At 40.5% G+C, this 22,549-nt stretch overlaps 3 protein-coding genes across 5 annotated transcripts in view; 2 read left to right on the top strand and 1 right to left on the bottom strand.

Annotated features, from left to right (window-relative positions):
- The window catches only part of LOC146670732 (proline-rich protein 12-like), a 64,275-nt gene extending 62,793 nt beyond the window's left edge, over window positions 1–1,482 (top strand). Inside the window, exon 16 of one of the 3 annotated variants that reach the window (XM_085402779.1) lies at window positions 417–1,482. In XM_085402779.1, coding sequence (XP_085258905.1) covers window positions 417–551 — 135 coding nt within the window. In that variant the 3' untranslated portion in view covers window positions 552–1,482. The remainder of the gene's footprint in view (window positions 1–416) is intronic. The other 2 variants (XM_085402780.1, XM_085402781.1) reach the window with 2 other exon arrangements.
- A 187-nt stretch (window positions 1,483–1,669) lies between these two features.
- Window positions 1,670–22,250, top strand: LOC146670731 (chaperone Ric-8A). The gene is made up of 13 exons (XM_085402807.1): window positions 1,670–2,669; window positions 3,496–3,543; window positions 4,263–4,280; window positions 5,478–5,567; window positions 5,753–6,303; window positions 6,651–6,786; window positions 7,413–7,601; window positions 9,554–9,648; window positions 9,774–9,924; window positions 16,932–17,027; window positions 17,107–17,251; window positions 21,173–21,443; window positions 21,529–22,250. The coding sequence occupies exons 1-13, from the start codon at window positions 2,580–2,582 to the stop codon at window positions 21,674–21,676; spliced, it is 2,028 nt and encodes a 675-aa protein (XP_085258933.1). The 5' UTR covers window positions 1,670–2,579; the 3' UTR covers window positions 21,677–22,250.
- Window positions 13,144–22,549, bottom strand: part of LOC146670722 (protein NLRC3-like) — a 261,535-nt gene continuing 252,129 nt past the window's right edge. Inside the window, exon 10 of the mRNA XM_085402788.1 lies at window positions 13,144–13,160. The gene's annotated coding sequence lies outside the window, so the exon portion shown is untranslated. The remainder of the gene's footprint in view (window positions 13,161–22,549) is intronic.

Here is a 22,549-nt window from a genome sequence, read left to right as displayed (position 1 = left end):
GTTCCTGTTGGTCCCACGTGCACATGGGGATCGGGGCTTTCAGGCACCAAGCCTGTGGAGCTCTCTTCCATTGTCTTTACACTGTCTAGACTCCGTTGACTCTTAAAAAGCAGCTGAAGACATTTCTATACAAACAAACTTTTATTTAATTTGATCATTGTGTTATATTATTATTTGTATTTCTGATTTGACTGTTGAGCACTTTGTGATCTTTATCTGTGAAAAGTGCTATATAAATAAATTTGACTTACTTACTAACCGCATAAATTTAAAAGCTCCCCAGTCCTTTGTAGCTTCTTTGGAACTACAGAGTGACAACACTGATGTATAAGTGTGAACACACACACTGTATAGACATTATTATTAGCCATGATACTGTATGTAGGTACTTAACATAACTGTTGTTTTCTGACTAGACAGACAATATAGAGCAGGCAGCGGAGGACCCTGGCCAGGAGGAGGTGGTGCAGCAGTGTATGGCGAACCAAGGCTGGCTTGAGAGCCTCTTCAGTTCTTTCATGGAACTGCTTACTCTTAGTGCAAAGACCTAAAGGACGATCACAACCTCTGCCTCCAAAAACAAACATCCACCTGCAGCATTAAGTAGGTGGAGGTGTTCAGAATGTGTGAAACAAAGCAATCAGAAACTGGACGCCAGAAATGCAACGAGAGTGGCCCCTATTTTTTTTTAAAGGGAAGGTTACCATTGTAAGTATTTGCTTTATTGCTGTGTCCAACTATTGTACCAATTTATGAAGGCTAGTGAACTATTGGAAAGCAATGGATTTCCCCAAAAGTCAATGAAAGATTATTTGATTAGAACTACAAAGCTGACTTTTGTCAGGACTTACACAGCATGGATATATATGTGCAAGCTGTCTTTTATGTAAGTATGTAAGTAAAATATGTATTTAATGTGGTTTGTATAATTTACACAAATCCATTTTTTAAATGTACTTTTCTCAGATGGAATTGTTTGCAGTTCACATTTTTGAAAAATGTTTTATAGGTGTAAAACCAAATGGCCCGTATGCAAAGCTAAGCTAAAACGAATGGTTTAGTGAGATGAAAGTGAGGTTTAAAAAGACAGTGTGAATGTCTTTTCTTTCTATCTGCATCAGAAAAAAGCAGGACGATAATATATTTAAAACCAAATCATGATGTTTCTGTTTGTTCTTCAGGAGATAATGAATGATTGGGATTAATTCCCTTAATGAAGAAGAATACAAAAAGAATGAAGTACTGCTTTCTTAAAGGAAGTATGAGTTAAAATGATGATAAACCCTTAATATCAGTATTTAATGTCATATTTTTTTCTGTTTGCTGCTGAGTTTTCCTATAAGTTGAACTCTCTGAGGATATTCTTGCAGAGTCTGATTTGTAAATATTGTACAGCTACTTCATCCTCTAGTTTCCAGTGGCTCTTCAGTACATGCAATTGCTGTATTGGACATACTGCATTAAAACTCTGAAAATAACAAATGCCCCAATGAATCAATAGCCTTGAGCTGAAGTCTTTTCAAGAATGTTTGCATCATAGCTAAGTGGATTTTAGCTAATGCAAAGGCACTGCCCAAACGTTTGAATTGATGTATTTAAGTTTACTGTAGATAGCATCACTTTAAAACAACTGTTCAGTTGTGTTGTACAAGGCAGCAGTGTTCCTTCTTTTTCTGTAATTTAGCCTTTCTCTTTGTTGAGAGCTCTAACAATAGTTCATCCATCAGACATTCGAAAGCATGGGGTGGAGTACAGTTTATTTATCTTCCTCTCAGGAACTTTGTATCTCAAGCAGGAATCGTGTGATGCAAATCCAATTCAGCATAGAGTCCTAGTAAGGATTATTTTGTAATCTGTTTCTCTAAACATGATACACAAGGACATTAAACCTAAGCAGTCCACAATATGCAAATGAATACTGACAAAGCTCCAGGTCAGTGAGAGAAAAGGATATGGCAAACCTTTTTGGGAACACCGACCGAATCAAGCACTCATGGGAAGACCGAACTGTGGGGTGTAAGTGTGCAGTAGAGAGAGAATGACACAGTTCATCAGTGTGCTGTGTGGTTGTAGTGCTGTAAATCCAAAGCTTATAGAAATTAGGGGTGGGGCTAGGACAGAGAGAAGAGAAAGAAGATTAGCTGCTTCAAAGGTTTCTTCGGTGATAAGAAGCTGCCAGTGGTTGTGTGTCCTTCTCTTTATTACACCAGCAGGTGAGTGAAAGATGTCTGGGTTACTGTTGTAAAACTCAGAGGAAACTTCAGTGTTGTTCAGCACTTCATAGATACAACAACAAAAAAAATCCAGTATATGGTTATCGTGCAAATGTATTTATACAAGCACTGAATTTTTTATTAGATATTGTTCTGTCAAATTTGACATGTGCTTTAATGATTGTACTTTATCTCAGATCATATTTGAATGAAGTTAGTTCATTATCAAAGTTCATTAAAATACTTAGTTAAAACTTTTTATTTGAAACTTATTTTTGGTGATAAATTTCTGTCCTGTCTGATCGTCTTTTAGTTGTATTTGCATTTGGCTTTGATTTCATCCTGTTTTGTGCTGAGGCTTGAAGCATGGTTCCAGACATAGAGAGAATTATTGAGAGCATCGTCCGCAGAGACCAGGACAGCGTGCAGCTTCTGCTCAACAGCTACAACACACAGGTCACTATTCTCTGTTACAATTACTGTGTTGCTATAGAAGTATTTATTTATGCAACAATGGAAACAGTTTTTCTGTGCCTTCGACACTGTAAGCTAAAAATTTTAAATATTACTTATCATCATATAATCATTACAGCACTTCAGCAAAAAAATCAGGTTTCTTCTTATTTAAAAGTGACTTTGCATTAATATATTAGACACAATTAATTAGCATTATAAATTGGACGTTGCACAAATTTAGAATCTGGTGGCTTCTAGCGGTTTTCCCAGAGACTGAGTCAGTGTTGATTGTCACAGCAGCTAGTTTTCTTGGCCTGGCTAGTCCAGAACCAGAGCTGACCCCTCTAGTTCCTGTCATGGTGCCCGTGTTGGTCTGAGTGGCCTCGCCAGCTCCGGTCTTTGAGCCAGAGCCAACACCTTAGTCCCTATTTTTGCTCTGCCTCCAGCAGGATCCACCTGTATGATGCTGCATTGCTGAAGGAATTCTGGTTCAATCATTCAACCTTTGACAAAAAACAGTTTTTCCAGTTGCTCTTTTAAGAGTGTATGTCATTATTAAAAATATGTATTATCTATATATATATCTATGTTGTGAACCTGCTATTCTCTGAAAAAAGAAAGAAAAAAATGAATATGAATGAATAAGAAATGATATGAAAAACGAGTATCCTTAAAATATTGTTTTTCTGAAATTAAATTGGCACTGCCATTATCAAATCGCAGTTTGACTGATGTTCCTATATTCTAGGACACTTTGTCAGTGCAAATCTGTGATCTGGCTTTTCTCCGTTTTCCTAACTGCTTGTGTTCTTTCATTTCTCCACAGTATGCAGAGTGCTTCTTTTTCAACACTGAGGCACAGGAGAGGCAAAAGGTCAGCTCTGTGTGCTTCTCTCCAGTAGTTTCATTCTTTTCGTCTATATTTCCTTTGCCATAGCCTTCAGCCACTCTCATGTCAGCACCCTGTCAGTTGTGTTTTGACTCTTAGCGTGATCTCTAAATGTATATTATAAAGCATGCTTATAGCAGTCACTGGAGTATTCTGATTCTTTGCTATTTGTTTTTAGAAAAGTTTTCCTATCTTCATAGCACATGATTTTCCAAGTGCTCAGTGATTATCCCAACCCACCAACAAACAGAGGCTCAGGAATACGTTAGATGATCTGGAATAGACAAAAAAAGTCTTCTTGGATTATTTCTGCTGATTTTCAGTTTGCTTGAATTTCTCTTGCTGCTTCTGTGAGGGGTTCTGCTGCCAAACTAAAAAACAAGAAAAGGGAAAAAACCAGACTATTAACTGCTGGGAATTCTGGTCTGTTGCGTACCCTTTGACAAAGTTCCTCTTTATTATTTTCATTTTGTTTTTCATCCTCACGTTTTAGCAGCCCTCAATTTTTATGAACTGCAGTTAATAAAGGTAAAATTTGAACCTGAATGATTAACAGTCCCATCTCAAATGAATTTCTTTCCAGCTCATCTGTGCTGATTCTGCTGTCCTCCTCCACCTCAGTCTTCATCTGTTTCTAATGCTTAAATATCAATTCTACTTTTTACATGTATTTCTGTCACTGTTCATGGACTATCTGGCTGCAGCAGCAACAACTGGAAGAGGTTTGGGGCATTGATTTTTTTAAATTAGCAAACATGTACACTAGATAGAAAATTGATAGGATATGCATGTTGGTGTGATCTTAAAACTGGACGCAAACAAACTGATTTCTTTATCTAGATACAAGGAGTTTCTGACTTCCAAATTCCAATTAAAATATATTGGCCATTGCACTGTATGGTAGCCGATCATGGGGTTCCCTCTACATGCAGTATGCACAGTGCAAACCACCAACCAGGCATATACCCACTGATAATGATAGTTCAAAAGAAAGCACTTCATTTTTTAAAATCACCTTAAATCCAGCCTCCTTGCTTTCCCCCAAAGGCGTCCTGTATATCAGCTGGTGCCGACACTAACTGGCTCCTTTCAAACACACCCGATCAAGCTTAGAACAGCACTGTATTATACGTCACTAGTATACTACTACCACACGAGTATATATCAACATACCTTTAACATTTATTAAAAAAATTATATTTTGACGTTTTGACAATATTGTTTTTAGGAACTCTTGTGTGAATAAAGCACCTTTAAAGTTAATTATAATTAGATAGAGAGACAGAGAGAGTGAGTGAGCGAGTGCTGACTCAGTATAACAGTAATCCAAAATAATACCAGTGTGTGCATGTGAGTTCCAAAAGCGATTGCTAATTATATTTAGAGCAGCATGTTCTCAAAGCTGCTTGAACACCTCATGACTAAGCATTAGCAGCGCTGACCTTCACTGTACAGACATGCTAGAGCTACACAAACTATTCTTTTTCCTCTACACTCTCCGTACGCTGCGAATTAATGTCATCGAGATATTTGCTTAAATGATCTTGTAGTTTTCAGTGAAACCACTAAACTTACATACAACTACCACAATAAAAGGATGTGGTATTTGTCTTAAGTACTTCAGTGCTTTTTGGTATTATAACTTTAGTGTAGTACTGTAGTGCAAGTGCTGCAGGATATAAAGTGAAGAGGATGTAAATATCCAAATACAGCATGACTAAAAAAGTGGTCATGTGTACTTGTCTTTATTATCATGCAGCCATGTCATAATCATCACTCAGTCAGCACTGCTCCCTCAGCAGTGAATCTCAGATGAAGCCTGAATGAATGTTCAAACTATAAACATGCTGAGCTTCTTGTGTTGCATTAAACAGACTTTGCAGTGATTCGTGCTATCTCTCTCTCTCTTGGGTAATTAGTTCAGGAAGAAAAAATTCAGGGACTGTGCTCCTGCTTCCGACTCTGACATTGACTCAGATGATGAGAATGCAGAGCTTCTGCTCCGGCAGGTAGGCCAGTGATTATATACCCCTGTGTGTCTACTCTTATGGCTACATGTCCCTGTGTATGCTAACACAAGTCTGCCACACTCATCCCTGTATTTGCACATTTTGCATTCTTTGTCTTTTCTCCTTGCAGTTCGTCATTCTAACCCTTCTTCACTGTAACATCTCCCCCCCGACTACTTTTTCAGGATCTGTCTGCAGCCCTGTTGTGCTTCATTGGTAGTCAGCTACAGCCGGCGGTTTTACGGGTTTGCCTGCATACACTGCGTATCCTGTCCCGTGACCGTAGGGCCCTGGGGCACATGGTCACTGATAGTGCCCTTCTCACATTAGCACACATGGGAGGCATCGCCATACCACAGACATGCCTACAGCAAGAAAATCAGGAAGCTGAAGGTGACGTGGGCAGATCATGCAGCACAACCCATATTAGAGCTGTGAGTAGTTGTGAGCAGGGTGCAGAAGCCGGCACTGCCCCGTCTGGGTGCTCTGTGGTTTCATTTTCTGTTCTTGCTGAAGGAGCTGTCTCTCCAGCCACACGTGGTTCAGTGAATCACTGCTATCAGCAGAAACATGATGGAGTGCATGTGGCGCTCTCCCGTGGCAAAAAAGACACCCAACAAGATAACAGTGAGGAACAAGAGGAGGATGGAGAGGTGTGCAGGAAGGAAGCCTTGAAAGTCTTGTGTAATGTCATCTACAACAGCCCCCGGGCACAGGAGAGAGCCAGTGCACTAAGGTGACATTTTTAAAAATGTGTCGACTTGGTCGTAAAGTTGCCTTCCAAGCTACAAGTTTCATTCTCTGCTAAGAAAACGATTGGCAATAAAGTCTCAATAAAAATGTCAAATGAAGGCAAACAAAAACATCAGAATGATACATTTGAGACATCTTACAGGATGCAATGTCAAAATACTCATATGAAAACCATTCTTGGCTGTCACTTATTTTCTCCTAAATCATTTACAATCTTTGCAACTATTTTTTCTAGTTATATTCAAATACTGTTTATTCTTTATATACAAGGATGTGACGCTAATCAGCTCAACTGCTTGCCTGAAAATGTGATTCCTATATTCATGAAAGGCTATTGCAAGGTTTGTGGGAGAGTCTGAAGGAGGAGATCTGGAGTAAAGTGCCACTCAGCTGCCACTTTTACAAGCTGAGGCTACTCTTCTTACTCACAGCCCTGAGACCTGAACTCAGGCTGCAGCTGCAACAGGTAAATGATTTCTAACCTATCAAGGATGGAATTACATGGTATCATTGCTTTCTAGCAATAAAAAAGGTGATCTTGAGAAACTAAATGCAGTCACACTTTCTTTATCCTGGGTGTGTATGGTATTCATTTATGAGCAACAAGCTATGAGTTGACAAAGGACATCTGTGACAGGCTTTTCATGTTGGACAATCTAAAGTGACCATGATTGCTTCAAACACATGAAGTCTCTCAAAATGTCCTATGACATTGTTAGATATGATACTGTTATTTACAGGAGCCATTTAATATTCCAGTTATACTGAAAGTGGACCAAAACTTTAGCATTTTATTTAGATATCATTTCACAATAGAGTGACAGAGCAGTGGATGTCAGCTGACTGTAGATTGTTGTCACATTAAAATCTTAGGAATAATAAAATTAAGATTTGATTAAGTATTTCTTCATCATAACTAAACCTACAAAGCCTATTAGACAAACAGACAGTCACACCACCTCCAAGCCCTTATAGGCCTTATATGCTGATCAGGACAAACATGCATGTTTTCTGGTCTCCTGAAATCAAGAGTGTCAAAGAACCGTGCTTCACATCTGCCTTAAAGCTCAGTGGTTTGTTTGTTCTTGTCAGGAGCGGGGAGTGTCAGTGCTGACCAAAGCCTTGGAGCAGTGCCTGGCTGTGAGCTGGGGTGTGGAATATGAGGTGCTTACCGACAGTAAACAACCTCCCATTTCCATGGAGGTGTCCCAGAAGGTCATTGAGATCCTCAAGACACTCTTCAACATCACTCACATGTTCCACAGGCAGGAGCCTGATGAGGTGATTAGCTGGGGGATTCCTCCAATTTAGCTGGAGCTTAATAACTAAATCAAAGAAACTAACATCATATTGCTAACATCTGAATGTTTGTTCAGGTATTATCACTAAATTATTTTGTTTACAATACCGTGTCCACTTTAAGATAATCCTATATTTTTTTTCAGAGGTGACCAATGTCTAGGTTTTGTCTCTTAATGGGATTTTAAAAAATGTGTAATACATTATTATTGCTGCCATTTACGTTGCTGTTAGTTGATTTGCAAATCACTCAAAGCTTTAATTGAAAGCCATGCCAAAAAAATAAGTTGGGCAGGGGCACGTGTTGTATCCTTTTCTTTTGCCGTCACTGATAAATAAGCTTTGAACGTCCAGTAGCAGAGCTTCAGTTTGGTCAGGGAGGTAGACCAAGGCAACAGGCTGCAACTGAATCATAGTTAACTGATCAGCAGTTCAACATAAGTTGAGCCCAGGCAGGACACGCCCCAAATCTCCAGCCTTGTTCCTCAGTCTGTCAACTCTGCCTCAACTCTGCCTTCCTGTAATGTATTCAGTAATCTTTCATTGAGCTTATTTATATATATTTCCGGAGTATTACACATCTACTCTTTGCAGTTGTTCTTGATCGATTTGTCCTCAGCAGGAATGTAATTCTCACCACTCTTTATACAAATTTTACAACAGTTCAGGCATTTTTCCTAATGCAGACTCATCTGTGCAAAGACAACCAAAAAAATCAAGATCTTTTTCACATATGTCAAAATGTGTAAAGTCAGTCAATCATTTCAACCTTGTGTAAAACTTTTTACCACCATTTCAGGACGTTGATACTGAGTTGCTTTTTCCTTTTATTAAAGCCTCACTGACTTTGAAAATAGTGCTAATGTGGGTTAAAAATTGTTCAGAAAAAAAGAAATGTGAAGGATTTATTTAAAACTTTACAAAATTGATGCTTGTGAAACTATATGGATCAGGAAACAGAGAAATATGCACAATCTGAGAATATAGTCAGAGTGTTCTGGTCCTTCAACACCTGACGCCGACCTTGTTAAGCCGGTATGGCTTCAGTTACATATCTCACACTGCAGTTTTAATGTGTTGTGAGATTTAAGTGAGAGGTGCATCAACACAGTGAAAATGTCTTTGGTAGTGAAGCGTGTGTGGAAATGTGTTACTGATTTGAGAACTGCATTTAGAGTGGTGAGAATTACGTTTCTGCTGTGTGATTTGTGCTTCAGCCATCGAAAAAACTTATAACAGGCTTTAGATAGAAATTTCTTGTCCTACGCTGAAGCCTGATGATGCCACTTTCACATTATCAGGGTTGTTTATTCAAAGTTCTTGCAGAGGCAACAAAAGCATACAGTGTGTTAACTATGGCAAGTAAACTCTGTTTAAGCCGTCTATATCTGACAAACAGAAAATACAAAGGTGTTGCTACTCTGCCTCTATGGTTCCCTTTGAAACTGTTGGCCTTTACAAATTCAATATACATTTTTCTTCTTGTTTATCACATAGACTAAACCTGTCTGAAATAAATAAAGTATATAAATATTAAGAGCAAATGTGAAAGTAAATTTGAGAATGTTCCCCAAACGATCTCACTGTAACTTTGGGCATTTTGACATCTGTGCCATTTAGCAGTAAGCCTTGCTGCTCTAGGTCTGTTACCCCTGGTTTAGTCATCAGAAGGGAAAATCAGAAAAAACATAAATCCTGCTAAAAACAAAAGAAATATTTTCAGTCCTATATTATCTGTAAATCCAGTGGAAAAGGAAGATATAATAAAAGTATATTAACAAATTCATTGCAGGAAACATTTTTTTTCCAATTAAAAAACATTAGATTAGCACATAGAAAAAATGATGCACATGCTTCAGGTTCAGAGAGGAGGAGGTGTGACCAATGCCCAGTTGTTATAAACTTTGCATCTTATAGATGTTTAACTGTTTTAGGAAGATGCTGCCCTGTATCGACACCTAGTGGCTGTGCTGCGCCATTGCCTGCTCCTGTCATGTGAAGGAGAAGACACATTAGAAGAACTCCAAGGGTCAGACTAGTATTTCTGAAGCTTTAGACGGTTTTGGCTAAAATAATAGATACTGGAGTGATTATTGATAACCTAGATGACATTCTTACAGTTGATCTAAAAAGTGTTATGACTTCTGTCCACAGGCACACGGTGAATGTCCTGTCAGCATTGCCACTGACATGTCTGGATGTCCTGGTGTCTGTCCAGGTGGACCAAGCATCCCATAAGTGCGAGGGGGTCAACATGGACTGTGTCCACAAATTGTTGCTCTTTATGAACAGACGGCTAAACAGGGCAAGTGAATATGTGGTGAAGGAAACACATGTTGTGACTGCATAGGTTAGTTTGACAACATGACTGATACGGATATCAGTGCTGGTATGTTTTGTCTGATGAGCTTTACAGATGAAAATGAAAAATCAGGATCAACTTTAAGATTTCCTGAAGTAACAAATAATTAAACCTTAACTAAACCATACCAGGAAAGCCTTCTTTTCTATAACCGAGGATTATAGAAACGATGGCTTACCAGAATTCTTATCATCTACTAAAACCTAAATACAGAATGGTTGAACCATTATGCAAAGTAGGTATTTTTCGTGATACACAAAATATCTACTTCACTGACTTTAAAATAAAATGATTCTGAAAAGAAGAAGCTTTATCTCCTTGTATTACACCTGCAAGGAATCTTTTGTTTGCCTACAACAGCTTGACAGTGAAGGATTTTCATTATTTCATCAGAATGATGTCATCCCTATAGCATGGTTATGGTTACAGTGGTTATTGACAGATTATATTGCTTATTTATTTAATAGATAATAAAAAGTAACTAACCGATCCAAATTGGATCTCTTACTTTACCAAATAAAGTAAGCGATGATGGCATTAACATATAACATGTTAATGCCATCATTTATAAAGTCTAAGTAAATAATTAAAGTATTTAAATGCAAATATATATATATAGAATGACTAAGATATGACCTCAGTGCTTTTGAGTTTTATAAATACTCCTTTCATAGTGGGTGTCCAAATTCATGGGCCGCATCCTCCTGAGGCCGCATGTCACAGCGACACGACGAAGGCTGTCCAAAATTCGTAGACTCCTCCGAATGCAGCCGACTAATGTGCCCTCCTATTCCCCGAATTTGAAGGATGGGTCGGGTGTGTCCTTCGTGTCCCACCATATCAGAATCAGAATCAGAATCAGAATCAGAATACTTTATTGATCCCTGGGGGAAATTATTTTTTGTTACAGTGCTCCATTTTAAACCAACATTAAGACAAGACAGACAATACGCTAACTAAGAATAGTACAATATATACATAAATATACATACATACATACATAAGTCACTTATAAATAAATATTTGGAAAAGAAACATGTGTAGTTGTAGCAGCAAACAGTGTGTTAAGTGGATGCGTTGTACAGGGAGCCACAGGCAGGAATGATTTCCTGTGTCGTTCAGTGGTGCTTTTCGGTAATCTCAGTCTCTCACTGAACGAGCTCCTGTGACTGACCAACATGTCATGGAGTGGGTGGGAGGTGTTATCCAACATTGTCTTTATCTTGGACAGCATCCGCCTCTCCGACACCACCTTGAGGAATTCATAGCGTGGCCCAGCCAGTTCCGGTTTCCAACAATGGAGGCCACTACTAAGTTTTAATATTACTGTTATTAATCTTTCTGGGTCACAAAATAAACTTTAAAGATATTTTCAGGTGAGAAAGCAGCCGTGTAAACTTCAAATATCTGCTCGGTTTATCAAGATATCACATATTTGCAAAAGTGCTCCCACATTTTCGGAGACGTCTGTTACCCACCAGCTCGATAGCTAGCTGGGGTGAGAACAGCGAACTCCCTGCACATCGTTTTAAAAGCCCCCCTGGTCTTTCGCTACTCAGGTTAAAAATGATATTTACAGTGACTTGCAAAAGTATTTTGCCCCCTTGAACTTTCCCACATTTTGTCACATTACAGCCACAAACATGAATCCATTTTATTGGAATTCCACATGAAAGACCAACACAAAGTGGTGCACACGTGAGAAGTGGAACGAAAATCAGACATGACTCCAAACATTTTTTACAAATAAATAACTGCAAAGTGGGATGTGTGTAATTATTCAGCCCCCTTTGGTCTGAGTGCAGTCAGTTGCACATAGACGTTGCCTGATGAGTGCTAATGACTAAACAGAGTGCACCTGTGTGTAATCTAATGTCAGTACAAATACAGCTGCTCTGTGACGGCCTCAGAGGTTGTCTGAGAGAATATTGGGAGCAACAACACCATGAAGTCCAAAGAACACAGCAGACAGGTCAGGGATAAAGTTATTGAGACATTTAAAGCAGGCTTAGGCTACAAAAAGATTTCCCAAGCCTTGAACATCCCACGGAGCACTGTTCAAGCCATCATTCAGAAATGGAAGGAGTATGGCACAACTGTAAACCTACCAAGACAAGGCCGTCCACCTAAACTCACAGGCCCAACAAGGAGAGCGCTGATCAGAAATGCAGCCAAGGGGCCCATGGTGACTCTGGACGAGCTGCAGAGATCTACAGCTCAGGTGGGGGGATCTGTCCATAGGACAACTATTAGTCGTGCACTGCACAAAGTTGGCCTTTATGGAAGAGTGGCAAGAAGAAAGCCATTGTTAACAGGAAACCATAAGAAGTCCCGTTTGCAGTTTGCCACAAGCCATGTGGGGGACACAGCAAACATGTGGAAGAAGCTGCTCTGGTCAGACGAGACCAACATGGAACTTTTTGGCCAAAATGCAAAACGCTATGTGTGGCGGAAAAATTACACTGCATATCACTCTGAACACACCATCCCCACTGTCAGATATGGTGGTGGCAGCATCATGCTCTGGGGGGGGCTTCTGTTCAGCAGGGACAGGGAAGCTGGTCAGAGTTGATGGGAAGATGGATGGAGCCAAATACAGAGCAGTCTTGGAAGAAAACCTCTTGGAGTCTGCAAAAGACTTGAGACTGGGGCGGAGGTTCACCTTCCAGCAGGACAACGACCCTAAACATAAAGCCAGGGCAACAATGGGATGGTTTAAAACAAAACATATCCATGTGTTAGAACGGCCCAGTCAAAGTCCAGATCTGAATCCAATCCAGAATCTGTGGCAAGATCTGAAAACTGCTGTTCACAAACGCTGCCCATCTAATCTGACTGAGCTGGAGCTGTTTTGCAAAGAAGAATGAGCAAAGATTTCAGTCTGTAGATGTGCAAAGCTGGTAGAGACAGACCCTAAAAGTCTGGCAGCTGGAACTGCAGCAAAAGGTGGTTCTACAAAGTATTGACTCAGGGGGCTGAATAATTACGCACACCCCACTTTGCAGTTATTTATTTGTAAAAATGTTTGGAATCATGTCTGATTTTCGTTCCACTTCTCACGTGTGCACCACTTTGTGTTGGTCTTTCACCTGGAATTCCAATAACATTGATTCATGTTTGTGGCTGTAATGTGATAAAATGTGGGAAAGTTCAAGGGGGCAAAATACTTTTGCAAGCCGCTGTAAGTCACTCAGATAACTTAAAAATGTTATTGTTTGGCTTTTTTCAGTGTTTTATTTGTTCCTGAGTAAATCAGTTTGGCTGAGATTAAAGTTGTAGTTTTCACACAGCTGAATAAACGTCAAACAGAAAACTGATTAAACAGAAGTGTGAAATGGTCGAGAGTTTACTCCAGTGTCCTGTTATATTTTAGATAGCAAGGAGCAGACGTCCGAGTTTATTAAACTCCAACGAGACAGCTGGTGACGCAGATCTGAAGGCTAGACCGTCTAATTTCACATTTCCGGCCTACCATATATATATATATATATATATATATATATACACAGTGAGCTGGGAGGGGGGACCAGGGCTCCAGGGGAGAGAGGGGGTAATCCACACACACGTTTCCTCTTCTGCACAGTCACCGCCACAGCTCCTCCGCACACACTCACTCCTCTTCAGCCGCACTCGCTCCAAAACTCCACTCATGCCGCCACACCCAGGAAGGGTCCGTGATTTGGTCCAGAAGGGGGATATCTACACACAGAATTCACTGTTAGTTACACAGCAACATACACACAGGGAAATCTTTTGAGAATGCCGAGAGCACGAACTCAGGAGGTTCAACGTTCCAGCGGTGAGCTGCTCTGTGCCACTGCCTTAAATAGCAGCTGGGGAAATCAGCCAGATCAGCAGCAGGTGGAGACAATCACACAGGTGCGTGGGCAAAGAACGAGAGCCCGTAACGAGCTCCACCCAGGCAGAGAGGAGGAGAAAAGGCATAAAAAACAACAACAAAACCCGTAGCCAGCGTGAGCCAGCCAGAGAGACATGGGGACCATGAAACTATGAATTTGGACATCTCTATAGTGTACTTCACAGTTACTTCAGACAGTTAGTAGCTGTTAGGTAGATATTTGGTGTGACCTCATCTAAAGTGAGGAATGCTTTTGCCTTATAAAGCATTTATAAATAAAATAAAAGTAACTCAAGACTTGAATAAGTATCAGCTCATCTTCATAACAGAAAAATGAAGAGATAAAGAATAAACAAATATTTATTTGCAGATTCAAACATAATCCACTATAATCTGAGGTAATACAGCTGAACCAGAGTTTTTAAGAGTGGTTTAAGTGACAAAGATACACTAAGCAGTTGAAGCGACGTAGCTAGAAGTAGCTTAACTTCAATATACTGAAGTTTATTCATTTAAAATAAAATATGAATAAAGTTATCAAAATCAGTAGTGAGTAACTGACAGAGCTTCACAAACAAGTCCAAATGTCATTAAAGTAGTTTCCATTACATTCTCATGACACAGATAATTCTCCTTGATGATGGAGAACCACCTCTTAACTTGATCACATCCTTACCCCGAGAAGAACGAGACAGAGACCATCCACTACTTCTTTCATTTAAGCTGAGCTCAGACACCCTAACTATTCTGCTTAATTCAGGAGCACTTTGGAACTGAACCTGACGCTGACTTGACTAAAACTAGCTAACAAAACACGAACCAGAGGAACGTTGAACCTCAGGAATGAACTCTTAAACATCCCAGAGACATTTTCCTGCATTATCAGTTTAATAAGATGAACGCTTTGTTTATGGTTTTTACACCTGTTTGTGAAACTCTGTCAAATTTTCACTACTGATTTGTAATAACCTTATTCCTATTTTAGCTTAAATGAACAAGTTGTAGTATATTTAAGTTTCACTGCTGCGGCTCCAGCTCAGTGTAGCTTTCTCTCTTAAACACCTCTTACAAACTGATTCAGACTCTGGTCCTTTCTACATTTCAGTATTCTGCAAACCTCAGGTGGGTCACGTTTGCATCTGGCAATATATATTTGTATAATTTGTATCTCTTTGTGCTTTGTCTGTGTCATTTTGTGTTGTGAAGACAGCTGAGACTTGTTTGAATCTTGAGGTACTTTCATTTTCATTTAAAAATAAGCCAAAAATAGTCCTCACTTTACATGAGGTCACACAAAATACTAACCTAACAACTACATATTTTTTTATAGATAATATTTATAAAACATCTATTAACACACTGAACAACAATGAGCTCATGTCATTAATCATTGTATATATATAAATGTGCCTCTGTTAATTATTTACTTGAACATGAACATGTTATATATGAGCTTATTAATCAAGAAAAAACATTTATATCTGTTTATAAATGATACACTGAGAAGGACTAATGCTTTATAAAGGATGAATTTAAATGAAAAGAAAACAGAAGTGTTGGTGTTTGGACCCAGTGGTTCCTGCGAGTCCTCCTCTGTTGATTTGGGACCCCTGGAAGTCTATTTTAAACCTGTTGTTATCGACCTTGGTTTTAAGTTGGACAGTGATTTTAAATTGGACAACCAAATCAGAGCAGTGGTAAAGTCCAGTTTTTATCATTTAAGGCAAATGGCAGGAGTAAAATCCTTTCTTTCGAGGCAGCACTTTGAAACGGTGATACATGCTTTTATTTCTTCCTGCCTGGACGACTGTAACTCACTCTATGTGGGGGTCAGTCAGTCGTTGCTCTCACTGTACAGCACTTTGTGTCAGCTGTGGTTGTTTAAAAGTGCTTTATAAATAAAGGTAATGATGATGAGGTGATGATAAGCACTTACTAGTAGGGATGGGTATTGATAAGATTTTTACGATTCCGATTCCAGTTTCGATTCTGTTTAACGATTCGATTCTTTTTCGATTCTCTTATCGATTCTTTTTTTAAAAAAAGGAGGACACTAAGGTCGATTAGCTTAGAACTTTGTTTTATATCTTCTCTTTGAACAAGATAGAAATTTAGGAGTTACATGGCCTTACAAACCCAACAGGGAGATCTTAAGAGATCCAGCCTACGGCTCTTCAGTGGGGTGTCACAGGGTCCCCAGGAAACAAAAATTGTAAATGTAAAATAATAAAATAAATATTCTTCTGTAGCAATAACAAAGTATAACATAAATTATTCTGTAGCAATTACACAAGAATATCCAGTAATGTCCCTGCCTACAATTAAACGCATTCACTTACCGAAAATCATCTGCTGTGGCAAATGTGTGCAAGCCTTTGACCACAAACTGAGTCACTGCTCGGTGACATTCGTCTATCCCGGCCTGAAAGGAGACGCTACCGGTAGACTGCAGCGAGAACTGCCAGCATCTGAGCCAGACTCTGTCTCATCATGGTCACCTAAATGCACAGTGATGGCAGGTTTGTAATAAGGCAGATCACGCTAACATAATATGCACTGTTGTTGATTATTTACCTGCCGCATTAACGGGAGAGGACGTGCAAACGTTACCGCTGCTGCTGGGTTGAGATTCACGAGTCCAGAATTAAAAACACGACATTCATTTCAGGTCATCGCGTGTTTTGTGAGCAAATGCTTTTGCATATTCGTAGTGTTTCCTCCCTTAAATGAAATATCTACTTTGCAAGTATTGCAAGTTGCCCTGTTGTCATCCGTTCTCGTAAAGTATAACCAAACTTTTGAGCCGCCATGTTTCCTGCCAGGTAAATGACGCTCCGCAACGTGGTGACGTCATTCGGGGCGACTGGAATCGATAAGGGAATCGTTTGCAAAAATGGCAAACGATTCCAAGGAATTGAAACAGTGGGAACCGGTTCTCAACAAGAACCGGTTTTTGATACCCATCCCTACTTACTAATTCCTTACTATTGCTTAATAGTGTTATCACACTATTAACACTATATTATTATATAGTGTTACCCAGTTTTTATTCATCTTTAGTGACATATGTAAGCTGTTTAATTGTACACAGGGCCAAAAGCTGAAGGAGAAACTAACACCTGTACTGAATCTACTGACTGAGAGTTCTCGGGTACACAGGGAGACGCGTCACTACATACGGCAAAAGGTAAAAAAAAAAGAAAAAAAAAAGTACAAAATGGAAACTGTATCAGCAATTTTTTATCTAACCTCAACATTTGGAATAGATCCTACCTCCACTGAGGGATGTTGCCATCAGACCTGAGCAGGACAGCTCCCTCAGAGGCCAGCTGGTCCGCCTAATGACCCACGTTGACACAGATGTGAAGGATTGTGCTGCTGAACTGCTGTTTGTGCTCTGCAAAGAAAATGGTATAGTTGCAGTTTGCAAGACTAACTGTAGTGATGGGAAAAGTCAAGTTTTCAAAGGACTCTATACAGTCAGGTGCGAGTTAACACAGTGCCAAGAAGAACAAACATCAGCAGTAATCTTAGAGCAGATTATTATTATTATTATTTATTGTACAATCTACTGTACAATATAAAGCGCCTTGAGGCGACTGTTGTTGTGATTTGGCGCTATATAAATAAAATTGAATTGAATTGAATTATTCTTCCCAAGAGCTGACATTCTATCCAATTTACCCCAAGGTCAGACAAGCTTTGAGAAATTCCAGAAAAACCGAGGAGCTACATCTCAGATCTTACAGGCCTCAGTTAACATGTTAAATGTTAAAATTAGCAGTACAATAACAGCAGACAATACTATTAGATGTAAGCAGTTATGTATGGAATGGTTGGCAGGTGAAAGTGTCTTCTCTGGAAAAAAAAAAAGAGCCCCTGGTATTTCTCCAGCTTCTTGTGTTTCTTCTTCCTGATATTGCTGTCATTCTGAACCGCTACATCCATCACTACGGCCATTTTCTTCTGTCTTCCACCACTATGTCCGGTTGGTTAGCCATCACCATTTTTTTCTGTCTGTTTCTGGAAGTCCAACAGGATCTTAGCTCGACCATTCTCCACCACCCATTTGTCCTCAGGACTTCCAGGCCATATTCGGCACAGATGTTTCTGTACACTATGCCGGCCACTTGGTTATGGCGTTCCATGTATGCCCTGCCTGCTAGCTTCTTGCACCCTGCTGTTATGTGCTGGATTGTCTGACGGGCAAACTCAGAGACGTGGCAAGAATGAACTCAGAACTAACTCGTTAAACTTAAATCATCCTAATAATATCAAAACACTCGGAAAAGTACAAAATTAAATAAATAACTAAATAAAGTTGAAATGCGGGGATTCATGTGTGGGCCATTGAGTCATAGGCTGTCTTGTAGTCGGTCCAGGCAGTGCACATTTCAGTCTGGTACTGCAGTCTAGGACGACTGCTCGGTCTACCAGCAGCTCATGTTTGGCCCCTCTGGTGTTTCTGCCTATCCCTTTCTATGCCATGCTTATGTATTGAGAGCCATGTGCCTGTTCATCTTAGCCTCTATGGTGCCCGACAGGAGCTTCCATGTGGTACTGAGGCAGGCTATTGGTATTTGGTCCCTTCTGGTCGCTTCTGGAGGTCCTTGGGTAACAGAACTGTGGCCTTCAGTTAGCCATTCTGGGTGTCTCATCCATTAGCAGCTGGGTCATTTGTGCTGCCAGATGCTCATGGAGTACCTGAACATCTGGGGCCTGGTTATGTCTAACTCTTTTTACTGGAGACCTGTTCTTGGATGCCTATCACTGTGATATATATATATTTTCTTTCTTTAATTCCTGTCTCGCCCCTGCGGGCAGTCTATCCTTCAAGCTTGTGTCCTCTACCAGAAGCCTGGGAGGCCGAGGGTCCTGTGCAGTAGGTTAGCTGTTCCTAGGACTGCGCTCTTCTGGACAGAGATCTCCAAACTTGTTCCTGGGATCTGCTGGATCCGCTCACCTAGCTCCAAGTGCTCCGATTACCACTGGGACCACTGTTTCCTTCACCCTCCACATCTTCTTGAGGTCTTCTCTAAGACCTTGGTGCTCCTCTTAAGTACAGGGTGGGCCATTTTCCTCGAGATGGGTGGTGACCATGGTGGCCATTTAGAAGTCATCCATCTTGGATACAACTTTTGTTTTTTCAATAGGAAGAGGACCATGTGACACATCAAACTTATTGGTAATGTCACAAGAAAAACAATGGTGTGCTTGGTTTCAACGTAACTTTATTCTTTCATGAGTTATTTACAAGTTTCTCTTTGTTCACAGCCATTGACATGTCGAAGAGGTTAACACGTGAGGAACTTGAACGCGAAATTGTGTTGATATCTGGTGAATGCAGTAACCGGGTCATTGCAGCAGATTTCAATGCAAGACACCCTACGAGACCACCCATCTCCCATGCTACAGTCAGCAAACTGCTTGCTAAGTTTCGTGAAACTGGTTCAGTGTTGGATTTGCCAAAATGTGGACGCAAGAAAACTGTCACTAATGAAGAAACATCAGTGTCTGTCCTAGCTTCATTCAGCAAGAGCCCACAGCGTAGCACTCGCTGCATGTCACTGGAGAGTGGCATCAGTCAAACATCCCTTCGGCAGATATTAGCTACTCACAAATGGCACCCTTACAAACTCCAGCTACTGCAGCATCTCAGCGAGGATGACCCAGATCGGCGCACAGAGTTTGCAGAATGGGCAAAACAAAAATTGGAACAGGACCCTCAGTTCACGCAGAAGATTTTGTTCAGTGATGAGGCAAACTTTTATGTGAATGGTGAAGTTAACAAACAAAACCACCGCTGTTGGTCTGACACTAACCCACATTGGATGGATCCCTCCAAGACTGTGGGAACAACAAAAGTGATGGTTTGGTGTGGTATATGGGGCACAACGATAGTGGGTCCATTCTTCATCAATGGAAACCTCAAGGCCACTGGATATTTGAAATTGCTACATGATGATGTGTTTCCCTCTTTATGCACTGAAGCTGGCACGTTCCCTGAGGTTTTCCAGCAAGATGGTGCACCACCACATTATGGTTGCCAGGTCCGAGCATTCCTAGATGAACAGTTTCCTGGAAAGTGGATTGGTCGTCGTGGGCCAGTTGAATCGCCCCCAAGGTCTCCCAATCTGACCCCCTTAGACTTTTATCTTTGGGGTCATCTGAAGGCAATTGTCTATGGTGTGAAGATACGAGATGTGCAGCACCTGAAACTACAGATACTGGATGCCTGTGCTGGCATTTCTCCTGCGGTGTTGCTATCAGTGTGTGAAGAGTGGGAGAAGAGGGTTGCATTGACAATCCAACACAATGGGCAGCACATTGAACACATTTTATAAGTGGTCAGAAACTTGTAAATAACTCATGAAAGCATAAAGTTACGTTGAAACCAAGCACACCATTGTTTTTCTTGTGACATTACCAATAAGTTTGATGTGTCACATGGTCCTCTTCCTATTGAAAAAACAAAAGTTGTATCCAAGATGGCCGGCTTCTAAATGGCCACCATGGTCACCACCCATCTTGAGGAGTTTGCCCCTCATATATACTAATGTGCCACAAACAGGACTTTAATATCACCAACCATTCCCATTTTATTACGGTGTATCCATATAAATGGTCCACCCTGTACTTTTGGTCTAATCCACCAACTTTCTCATGGAGCAAGCTCTTGCACCAGACTGAGGGTAATTGATGGTCTTTAATATTTCTCCCATTTCCATTTAATTGCACCAGCAGTTGTTACCTCCTCACCAAGCTTCTTGCTAATGGTCTTGTATCCGATTCCAGCCTTGTGCAGATCTATAATCTTGTCCCTGATATCCTGATCCAACCAAACAAACAACCAAACAAACAACCAACCAACCAACCAACCAACCAACCAACCAACCAACCAACCAACCAACCAAACAAACAAACAAACAAACAAACAAACAAACAAACAAACAAACAAACAAACCATGAAAACTGTAATAACTTTAATTTTTCAATCACTTCCACTCTTCTGTTAATACCTATTAACACCTATTAAAGCATACTTACGGGCAGGTTTAGGACTGAATATAAAGGAAGTAGCTCAAAGGGCAGCTTTATTGTTGGCACTCACAGGTAAAACCAATAGAAATACTAACAAGGCTGGAAAGGAGCCAGGAATGCAAACACAAACACACAAAACAAGGGAACACTTTAGAATTGAAAGTGAATTAAAAATAAATAAATAAATATGACAAAAGATAAAACACATTTCAGAAACTTACATGGAAACACTCACTGCACAGTAGGAAATTATTTCATATGGAAACACTTTCTTCTGTGTTCCCTTCACAGTCAGCCGATTTGTCAAATATACTGGATATGGCAATGCTGCAGGGCTGTTGGCAGCTCGGGGACTGCTTAATGGTAGAATGAGTTCTAGTAACAGCCAGTACTCCAGCGACTCAGACTCAGACACAGAAGAGTACCGAGAGGCCAAAGCCAAGATTAACCTGGTGACTGGCCGGGTAGAAGCAGACCAGCCTGATCCAATGGAGGGCATGACGGACGAAGAGAAAGAAGAGGAGGCACGTCACCTCATCAGTATGATCAACAGACTGTCACGGTGAGTGTGTTAATAATGCAGAACACACAGTATGGTTAAAGAGAGGCTTTCATTTATAATGATGTATATGCTGTTTCTTACTCAGTGAACAAATCATTCAGCCAATGGGTGTGACAGCAGAGGGCAGACTGGCTCCACTTTGGGGCCAAATGAGTGACTGCACGCTGGAAGAAGAGGAAGAGGAAGAATTGAATCTCATGCCAGAGGGGGGCAAAGACAGTCAGATGGAATAGGATGATGTAAACAAAGAGCGAGGCAGAGATGCTAACACACGTATATCCAGTGTTGGGAAGGTTACTTTTGAAATGTACTCCACTACAGATTACAGGATACATGCCCCAAAATGTTGTTTGCAATGTATTCTATTAAGTTACTCAGTGTGAGTAATGTATTCTAAGTACTTTGGATTACATAATATTGTCATGCTTTTTACAACTACGTAAATATACTATTACTGAAGGCTACTCGCAAACGCGCTAACATTGCTAGCTGGCATTAGCTGGGGTTAGTTCATAGACTGCATTCAGAAGTGCACATTTGCAGCTAGCAGGTTGTTAATGCTATCCAGCAAGTCTAACTGTCTATGAACTAACCTCAGCTAACGCCAGCTAACAATGTTAGCTTGGTGACGAGTAGCCTTCAGTAATAGTAGTAAATCACACATAATCCAGGTAGCTACCAGAACTAAAACAAGCTAGCTGCAGTAGGCTAATGTTAGTTTTTTAAAAAAAAACAACTTACTTCCAGATAGGGTTGCCACAAACAATTATTTTGATAGTCGACTAGTCACCGATTATTTTTGCGATTAGTCGATGTGGCGTGGGTGTGGTCCTTGGCCAGCTGCAGAGGAGGCGTGACGCAGTGAGCTCCCGGGGCGGCGCAGGGGCGGGGTGAACAGGTGTGCTGGGATCTGACAGTGATTGTGTCTCTTTATGTGTTGGCAGTGACAGACGGAGAAGGAACGTGACAGCAGAGAAAGAGAGCGCGGAGTACATGTGTCCACTACAACCCGAGCTTAATAAAAAGTTCTGCACTGTCAAAAGTCGCTCCGGCTGGTATTTCTTGGGTCCACCGTTACAGTCGACTAATCAGATCATCATCCATTG

This window comes from Rhamphochromis longiceps, linkage group LG4 (genome assembly GCF_057381845.1).
Source record: "Rhamphochromis longiceps isolate RC_006_pf linkage group LG4, R_longiceps_female_GT1.1, whole genome shotgun sequence".
NCBI classification, from domain to species: domain Eukaryota; kingdom Metazoa; phylum Chordata; class Actinopteri; order Cichliformes; family Cichlidae; genus Rhamphochromis; species Rhamphochromis longiceps.
Note: the sequence above shows the minus strand (reverse complement) of the source record. Positions and strands in the feature narration are given on the sequence as shown.

Bases quoted from the DNA above. Each gene is read 5' to 3' on its own strand.
- LOC146670731 (XM_085402807.1), top strand. From the start codon at position 2,580: ATGGTTCCAGACATAGAGAGAATTATTGAGAGCATCGTCCGCAGAGAC. The intron at 9,649-9,773 runs GTCAGACTAGTA...TTCTGTCCACAG, and splicing joins ACATTAGAAGAACTCCAAGG to GCACACGGTGAATGTCCTGT. The intron at 21,444-21,528 runs GTGAGTGTGTTA...TTTCTTACTCAG, and splicing joins ATGATCAACAGACTGTCACG to TGAACAAATCATTCAGCCAA.